This window comes from Diospyros lotus, chromosome 7, assembly GCF_014633365.1.
Source record: "Diospyros lotus cultivar Yz01 chromosome 7, ASM1463336v1, whole genome shotgun sequence".
In the NCBI taxonomy this organism is placed as follows: Eukaryota; Viridiplantae; Streptophyta; class Magnoliopsida; order Ericales; family Ebenaceae; genus Diospyros; species Diospyros lotus.
The window spans coordinates 27,067,098-27,076,572 of record NC_068344.1 but is presented as its reverse complement, the minus strand read 5'-3'; the positions used below and the strand labels follow the sequence as shown (position 1 = coordinate 27,076,572).

The following is a 9,475-nucleotide window of genomic DNA, read 5'->3' as shown; positions in this document are numbered from 1 at the left end:
TATATTGATATGTTATATGTTATTTGATTAATTCATGTAAGTGGCATATAGTATATGGTATTATATTGTATGTTAAATATAATTGACAAATAAATGGATTGGGTCAAATGAGTTGGGTTGGGCCAGTGGTGTTTCAAGCCCAAGCCGAAGTCTGTTGCTCTTTTATGTTAATTCCAGCCGTGTCCTCTGCCCCTAAGTATATAAGCTCTCTTTGGGATATTGGGATATTGAACCGTCACTTTTTCACTTTCACACACACACACACACACACACACGAACAGAAGCCCTAATCGGGCAAGAAGAAGAACAGTGCACGCGAGGAGCTCGATCGGGACGATCACGAAGGAACTCGACGATCAGAACGGACGAAGATCGCAAGGCGTTTCCGATCTCTGTTCTCACGGTAAGTGTGTATCACTTGGGGTTTTTCTTTGTGAGAGAGATTGAATTTGAGAGTGCTGGGTTTTGCGGGGAGTTGGTGCATTGTACTCTGTATGGTTGTCTTGTTTTGGTTTGGTTTCTGATTTGTGAGTGTCCGTGACGATCTTGTGCATGTATTCTGTAAATCCTATGTAAATATGTATGTACGTATTCTAGTGGATTGACTAGGGGCGAAACCCCTGCTGTGAGTAGGATCTTTTGATCCGAACACGTACATGCGGTGTTCTTTGATTCTGTTTCCGTTGTGTTGTGTATGGTCCGTTCGTATTTTGTTTCGTCCATTCTGTTTTCGATTTGGATCTTGGTACTGCCGAAGTTGTGGTTGTGTGATTTATTGCACAGGAGATTCTTAACATTATAGTACGCATAAAAAAAACATGATGTAAACTTGACTTGAATTTTTTGATGAAATGTACTTGGTTTCTCTTGATAGTTTGTATATATTGACGTCGTAATTTAATCACTGCTAATTTCTTATGAACTGTTTCTGGGATATAAGGAATTTATTTTAGAGTACGGCTGTAGCAACAATTTCAGTGAAGCTTAAAAGGAGCAAATCTAAAAGTCTTAACATTCTTTGTTCAAGCTTTTGAATTTATAGGAAACAGGAATTAACATTGATGGATATGTGTGTTTTAACATTCATGGCAATTCATAGACCAAACTTATATATCAATCTTTTTTGTGGTTTTGCTGATTTGGGTCTGTAGCTCGGGTTTTTGATGCTTTCCTGGTGAGTTGATGTTGTATCCTGTTCTGGTTTCACAAGATAGAGAAGATATTGCTTTGTGTTATTAGATTAGATTCGCACCGTTTCTGTTTTTTTTTTTCATTTCTTTTTATATATTCATATATAATATATATATATATAATATGTATATATATATATTTTTGCTTTTGGGAACCATTCTTCTTGTTTTCCTGTTTTTGTAGGTTATGGGTTTACCTTTCTCTTTTGAGTCCAGTGTACAATTTATGGATGAGCTCTCTTTGGAAATTTTCTCTATTAATAAAAAAGTTAGCAATGAATGTTTAGTGATATAGAAGGTAAACCAGTTCTCATTAATCATGATATTATATATACTATAATTTTAACTTCTTTTCGTTTTGATTTGATGAGCAATAATACCATTTTTATTTCAAGCAAAAGAAAAATTATAATTAATCCAAGGCAATTCCAAAACTAGATATGAGAATCTGTCTACAAATCTGATTATATGATTTGTTTTGTTAACCTACCGCACACTTTGTTGCATTTCATAGTGTGACTGTAATAAGATAACAGTCTGACCCATAATATATGTTGCTTGATGTAAATCTGTCGCAGACCATGGATGTACTTGAGCAAAGAACATGGATGTACAATAGATTGGTACCTTGTCGGGGAGGGCTAACAAATGAATTCATATGTGAGGTTGAGAGTTTCATAGGTTATGTATGTGCTCAACGACAGTTCATGCAGGATAATGAAAGCTTAAGGTGTCTGTGTGTTAAGTGTCGATGTAAGAAATTCTTAAAGGTGGATGAGGTGAAGTTGCATCTTTATTAGAAGGGATTCATGGCTCATTATTATTATTGGACATGCCATAGGGAAGAGGAGCCCCCCATGGTCCCACAATTTAAGACCAAGTCTGATAAGATCATGAAAAATAAGGCCTTTGAAGTTGGAGGCATTATGTACACGTGTGACTCCATATCTGTGTCCAAGTACAATAGAAGATTGATAAATATTTGATGTTTTTTATTATTTTTATTTTACTTAATTACTTTTCTAAAATAAGTATAGTTGCATAAACATTTTTATTTTCTTGCCTTTCAGACTATGAAACATGATTGCCCACCTACACAGGCTAAGTTATTCCTCGCCACGCAGAGAAGAAAGTCGTGGCGAGAAGAAAGGATAATTTGGGATTTGTTGATAAAATGTTCGGGAAAACTATGTAAGTATATATTAGTTGTGTATTTTAAATTTTACAATGCTTAACTTGCTTATTGATAATACAAATTATTCTATATATCTATGATAATTGCATGTTGACTTTCAAATGCAACAACATGAGTCATCATCACAGGCATTGGTAACTTTAGAGACAGTTTATTTCGTTGCTAACTTTTTTTATTATTCCATATAATTTAGCAACAGTTTATTTCGTTGCTAATTTTTTTTTTATTTTTTAATTTAGAGATGAAAAACTCAATGTTAAATAATTTTTAATATTTTTAAAATTTATAATGGATATGTCCGTCATTAAATAATTTTTGTAATTTTATTTTTAAAATATAATTTTTAATTTAAAAATTTTTAATTTAGTGATGAAATAATTTTATCATTAAAAAATAAAAATAAAATTTAATTAAAAATAATTTAATTATAGAATATTTTTGTCGTTAAATAGAAAAAAATTAAATTAAAATTAAAATCTGTTAGTGATGGAATAATTTATTGTTAAAAGAAAATAAAATTAAAATTAAATTTTATTGTGTATATATTATTTATAATTTAAAGAAGAAATCATTAGAATATGTGTAAATTAGAATTAAAAAATTATTATGTCATTTTTTAATGAAATATTAATTATTTATAAAAATAAAATAAATATACAATTTATTTGTAAAAATTGTTTTTAAGTAGTTATTTATTAAATATATTATAATAATTTTAAATAAAAAGCTTTAGTTGTAAGATGATAATAATTAGTTTTTTTTAGTTTTCTTATTTAAATGTTTTTAATTTTAAGAACTTATATAATGTTTTGTATTTTATCTTATTTACTTTATATATTTGTCATGCAGGCTAAGGGATTAGACTGCGAGCCTAAGGTTTTTAAGAAAACTCACACTCGAAAAGATGATCAAAGACGAGAAGTGCAGGTTAATCATAGATCAAAGGGTGTCTTGGTAATTGTATTTATTATGTATATTATTATAATTTTTATGATTTTTTTTTATTATTAACGTTAATGTTTTAATTTATATAGGAGGTGTTCGATAGTACAAGTATAGAGACATCTTCAGCATTTGTCGGTAGCAATTCGTTCTCTTCAATTGCAGTTGACAAGCACATCTTTTGTCAGGCTATCTCTCTTAAGAATAAAAAGTGTGTTTATGACTTCAACTCTCAAGTTAATCCGTCTTACCCGATTGCATTCGATAATACCTTTAATAGTTCAAATGTGTTCATGTCCCATGATTTAAAAGAAATGAGACAGATGAAGGAGAAGTTGTATTCCATGCAGAATGAGATTGAGGAATTGAGACAGATAATGACCCAAATAACCACTGTGCATGTGCAACTATGTCAATGACAGCAAGAGATAATTGAGTGGAAGGATCATATGGATAGCATGATATCTGTACTATTAAAGCAATCTACTACATTTGTTGGCTCATCGATAGACTCATCAGGTGGATCTTCCATTAGTGTCGATAGATTTTAGGTTGTAGAGCTTTCTAGATAAATCTATTCACGAACGATGTTACTTATTACTACTATATATTTATCCATGGATATTTTATTTATTGTGATGAATTTATATTTATGCAAAGATTTTAAGTTAATTCGTTTGTTTTGTTATATTAATGCATATAAATATTGTATATATCAAGTTTAATTTTGAAATTTTAAAAGAAAATGAATTTTATTATTTTAAATTAATTTAAATTTAAAACGAATTTTAACACATTTTATTTATCTTAAAAAATAGAGTGAAAAATTCTTTTCAAAATTTGTCTTTGAGTTTTTAGACGAATACAATCTATCTGAAACGTCATCTTAAATTATAGATAAAAAAATCTATCTGAATACCCGTATTAAAGTTTTCTTTCAAATTATATGTGAAAAAAATTTGTCTTATCTAAAAAAATTGTTTCAAAATTCATTTGAATATATGTCTCAAATTAAAGAAAAAAAATTAGTTGAAAATTATAAAAAAAAAAATTCATCTCAAAATTTGTTCAAAAAAATTTGTCTCGAAATTTGTTTAAATATTCGTCTCAAATTTAATATAATTTTTTTTTTTCAAAATTAAACTCAACTTACAAAGGCAAAAAAAAAATCTCTCAAAAATCTTTCTTAAATATATCTTAAACTTCGCATCAAATTTTGCAATAACTATTTTTTAGATGAATTAAAATTGTCTTAAATTAAAAATTCGTCTCAAATCGATTGTTTTCTTATAATAGAATGTTGTTTCTACTATTGTGAAATTAAAAAAAATTTAAAAAATGGATAAACGTTAAACTCAAAAGAAGTTGATAGATATAGATCAATTTCAAATATAGAACTTGATAAATTTCTTAGTTTCTTTTCCTTTTGAAATAATAGTTATTTTGACTTATTCATTTTAAAGAATTCCTCCGTATTTAAAGATTGAAAGATTATTAAGAAATATTATTAAAATTAACACTAAACTCGATATATATAAAAAAAATTAATCTCCTAATGTAATTTACTTTTTGTGCAACATTATTATCATTTTTTCCTAAACATTCAACATACAAAGTCAAATTAAACAAATCGTCTAATTACATCTAGGATAAAAAAGCAAAACAAGAGATAACTTTCAAGAATTTTATCAAAATAATTACACTATTTTTTTTCATGAAACTAATTGTTTCTTTTAACTCTTTATATTTTCATACTCTTAGAATATTTACAATATTAATGCATTTCATTAAAAATAATGAAGATGTAGCATTATAAACACCAAACACTATATATGTAGATCATTAAACACTTTTAATAAATTTAATTTTTCTTACAAATATTCTATTGTTGGAGCTATAAAACAATAGAACTAACATTATTTATAATAAGAACACATAACAATTGTTTATGAGAAAATGATTCGTTACATAATTCATAAGTATTCTAACATGTTGGAACATCTTTAGGTAATCTTTTAAATCTCTTTCAATTTTCCTTACAAAATCTAGCCCGTTCTATGAGTACTTGTGGGTGAACCCACAAATATGAAATAATTTTTTTTAATAGAGTAAGATAAATTTTAAAAAATCTCAATACATTTTGAACACATAAATTTAATACATGACATGAATATCTTATATGAAAAAATTTATCGCCAAAACTTGGTTTATAAATTGTCGACGTTCAATTTCAGCCGACCGTGATTCGTTTTGGGTCGCGCTGAGTGAGTCCAAAGTGGCAAGAAGAAGAAAATAAGGATCCCAGATATGAGTCAACACATGAATTTTTACGTGGTTCAACCAAAACGATGCATACTCCACGACCGCACTCTGATTATTCTTTTAGAATGACGGTGTTTGATTATTGTCCTTGTACCCCTCACGGTATCTCTCACTCCTATTTATAATGAGGAGCCTTTACAATTTGTATAATATATAGAAATATAAATATGACATTTTGGGGACAAACAGCCCTTATCATCTACACAAAATTGGGAGTGTGATCCTCATTACGAGGAGCATGGGCTGTTGCAGGTAAAGTAAATGGACCCTGCCCCTGACTTCTCAATAGCTTTGCCACTTATGTGAGTTGGAAGTTTTAGGCTAGCGAACTAAGGGTTTTGTCGCGAGCTCGTTAGTCGATCGCTGAGAGCTCGCTAGGGGCTTTACTGGGAGCTCGCGAGGTGTTCGCTTTACGAGTTTCGGATTTCGATGGTGTATGGACTTTCTTTGGGGAGGCTGCCTGGGCCTTCTGGGCTTCCGGCGATTGGGCCAGCCCATTAGACTGAATCTGGCCCATGAGAAATGATGCGGGAAATGCGTATAACACAAATATTTTCCAAATCTCTAATAGGAATAGTATTAGGAGAAGCATTGTCAAAACCAAAAATAAAAATCGATTCTGATTTTGATTTTTGAACTGAATCAAAAAAGATTGTTTTGGTTCAATTTATAAAGAAACAGTTTTGATTCGATTCACTATTTGAATCGAACTGTAATCACCTTAGACATAAGAGCTTTTTATTGTTTCTCCACGTGGGCATTCGTCTTTTTTAATTATTTATGAGATTGGTGATTAGATCGAATGGTTTTTACCTGTCATTTATTATGTGCGTATGTAGATTTATTTGTCAATAAAGGGATTACAAACAAGTTTACTTATAATGTTATCGTTGTAGTTAATCGCTATTAGAGAATCTATAATGTTATACCCACCTTTGATTCACTTATTATTTTGGTTATGGGTTGATTTGACCTATAGTAATTGGTATTTCTTCATCAATCCTTTGGCAACGGCCCCTAGAATCAAGTTTTTATATTGTCTCTAGCTAAGTTGCTTCTTCAATTTTACTTTTAGCAACAAAACAAAATATATTGTTGAACTTTACCGTATCGAGAAATAAATAAATAAGCATACAGTACTATCAAACCCTTCTGATAAGCAAATACTTCATCAAGACTTATTTCTAATTAAGTCTCCATTTTATTATTTGGATGATTATTAATTATAATTAAGGCAAAGTTCACTGATAAAGATAACTTGGAAGCCGAGGCTCCATAACTGCAACAAGAGGAACCTTTCGAAAAGTAGCCAATCCATAAACTTCCTCCATGCTCACATCTTCTTCCTTCACATCCTCAGGCAACTTCAAATGAAACCCATGCAGAACATTGGCCAAGCTCGAGCATATCATCTTCAATCCAAGGTTATATCCTGGGCACATCCTTCGCCCAGACCCAAAAGGTATCAACTCAAAGCTATGTCCCTTCACATCAATGGCTTTCCCTAAAAACCTTTCTGGCTGAAACTGTTCAGGTGATTCCCACAGCTTAGGGTCCCTTCCCATGCTCCATACGTTGATGAAAACCCTAGTTCCTTTGGAGATATGGTAGCCGGCTACCTGACAATCTTCAAGCGCCTGGTGCGGTGCAAGCAGTACGGCCACCGGGTGGAGACGCATTGTCTCCTTTACTATTGCGTCTAGGTAAGGAAGATGGGGAAAGTCTCTTTCTTCTACCCATCTTTCCTTGCCCACAACTCTGTCGAGCTCTTCGATTGCCTTAGTGATTAGGTTTGGGTGCTTCAAGAGCTCAGAAAGAGCCCATTCCACTGTTGTTGCTGAGGTATCTGTGCCGCCAGCTATGAGGTCCTGCAAACCGTGTACATGTATTTTTCAGAGGAAGACGATTGAAGATTTGGCCGTATAAATAGTATTTTCAAGCATAGTTATTATAATTAGGCTAGGATACGGTATCCTAGTTCATGGGTTTTATAGTACTGTAATTCATTATTTGAATTGTTGATAATATTATCGAAAATTATTAACATTCAAAAAAATGTTAACATAACCCAAAAGCACGATCTCCAATTTAATAGTTACAGACTAATTAAGATGTTAAAACTTTATTATCACAATATATGCAAATATTTTATCAAAAAAATAACAGTACATGCATGCAAATATTAGAGTTTGATATAAAGTATTAATTATTGAAGATGAACACAAAGCTATGGTTTTTAGATGAAGATAGCTTGAAATTGAGGATTTTAAAAAAGATCACTGACTCGAAAATGTTGGGTCGAGTGGAAAATTTGTCACAGGGAGTTGGAATACTCTTAAATCTTTACTTTTTAAATTTGTCAACTTATTAAAAAAAAAAAAGATCTTTAAAAATATAAAGGATTATTCTTTTCGTGTTTCAGTTTTTAATTTTGAATCTTGTGTTTTGAGTGTCTTTTCTGTAAGGTTTTTCGCATGTTGAAAATTTTGAATGTATTTATGACGAAAACAGTCAAAATAACTTTTGTTATTTTGAGTTTTTTTTATAAATTTTTTTCTTACGAAAATAAATACATTTTCACTTTTTGAGAATATGAAAATAAACATATTTTCATTTTTTAAAAAATTAAAAATTAAAAATAACTTAAAAACAACGAAGAAAACAACAAGAGCTAAGCTATTTCGTACCTAACAGAAAAAAATACAGTCTATTAACAGCGACGGCTTTTTATGAACAGATGAAACCAAATAAACCAATGAAATCAACCAATTTTGTCTGTTTTTGATCAGTTTAAGCTTAATTTTGGTCTTTTTCAGAACCAAACCGACTTGGTGACCAATGCATGATCCGACCAATATAGTTTGGTCGGATCTTAGCTGCTTATTTGTACCTGAATGAACCCCTTGACACTGTCGCTGGTAAACTTAACCTCGAGATATGAGTCATCAGCCAGCTCCAGCAGCACATCCACCATGTCCCTGGGCACAAAGCCCTTCCCTTCTAGCTTCCTCCTCACCTCATGCTCGACAAGCACATGCTCATTAAACCTATCCAACTTCTCCTTCAAGGTCTTCATCCTTTTCACATACCCCTGCAAATCCAAGAACTCAATCCATGGTATCCAATCTCCAATATTCAACACCCCATTCAGCAGAAACAATTCGTCCAAGATCTCCTGGAACTCTTCAAGCACCACAATCGACTTATCATCCACAGATTCCCCAACATACTTTCTTCCCAGCACGATTCTACTTATAACGCTTAGTGTCAAACGCGAGAGATGATCTTTCAGCCTGATCGGCTTGCCCGAAAGCTTGAATAGCCGAGCAAGGGAAGCCTGCCGCTCCTCGACGCGAATGTACTCGAAAGATTCCAACCTTTTGAGGCTGAACAGCTCTGAGAGGAAAACCTTGCGACCTTGGCGCCAGAACGGCCCGTAGGGCGCCCAGGTTAGATCATTGTAATTGTAAGTGGTGTACTTTCCGGCAGCCATCGCGGGACGAGAAGCAAAGGTCTGATCATGTGTTTTCAGAAATTGTTTGGCCATTTCGGCCGATGAGGCGACAACCACTGGGAAAGAGCCGAATTTTAGCTGCATTAGGTGGCCGTATTTCTGGGAAAGGTTGTGAAGGGATTGGTGCGGGAGAGGGCCGATGAGGTTCAGGTTGCCGACGATGGGCCAAGGTCTAGGACCAGGTGGAAGGTTACGCCGGCGCCCGAAAATGAAGAGTTTTGAGAGGATGGCTAGTGTAAGAAGCGATGCTATGGATGGAACAAGCCATGAATAGGAAGGCTCCATGGCTTCAGATGGTTGGGTTTGTTTGGG

At 32.4% G+C, this 9,475-nt stretch overlaps 1 protein-coding gene and 1 long non-coding RNA gene across 3 annotated transcripts; one reads left to right on the top strand and one right to left on the bottom strand.

Moving 5' to 3' along the window:
* Positions 1-256: 256 nt before the first annotated feature.
* Positions 257-3,999, top strand: LOC127806884 (uncharacterized). Of its 2 annotated transcripts, none has more exons than XR_008024527.1 (4): positions 257-403; positions 2,261-2,381; positions 3,235-3,312; positions 3,420-3,999. It is a non-coding gene; the product is annotated as an uncharacterized LOC127806884 (long non-coding RNA). The 2 variants fall into 2 exon arrangements; XR_008024526.1 differs by having other exon boundaries at positions 3,235-3,339.
* A 2,806-nt stretch (positions 4,000-6,805) lies between these two features.
* Positions 6,806-9,475, bottom strand: LOC127806882 (trimethyltridecatetraene synthase-like). Its single transcript, XM_052344451.1, has 2 exons — positions 8,540-9,475; positions 6,806-7,517 (listed from the first exon to the last, which is right to left on the bottom strand). The coding sequence occupies exons 1-2, from the start codon at positions 9,446-9,448 to the stop codon at positions 6,891-6,893; spliced, it is 1,536 nt and encodes a 511-aa protein (XP_052200411.1). The 5' UTR covers positions 9,449-9,475; the 3' UTR covers positions 6,806-6,890.

Coding starts and splice junctions, on each gene's coding strand:
- LOC127806882 (XM_052344451.1), bottom strand. CDS start 9,448: ATGGAGCCTTCCTATTCATGGCTTGTTCCATCCATAGCATCGCTTCTT. Junction 7,518..8,539: donor GTGTCAAGGGGTTCATTCAG/GTACAAATAAGC, acceptor CACGGTTTGCAG/GACCTCATAGCTGGCGGCAC.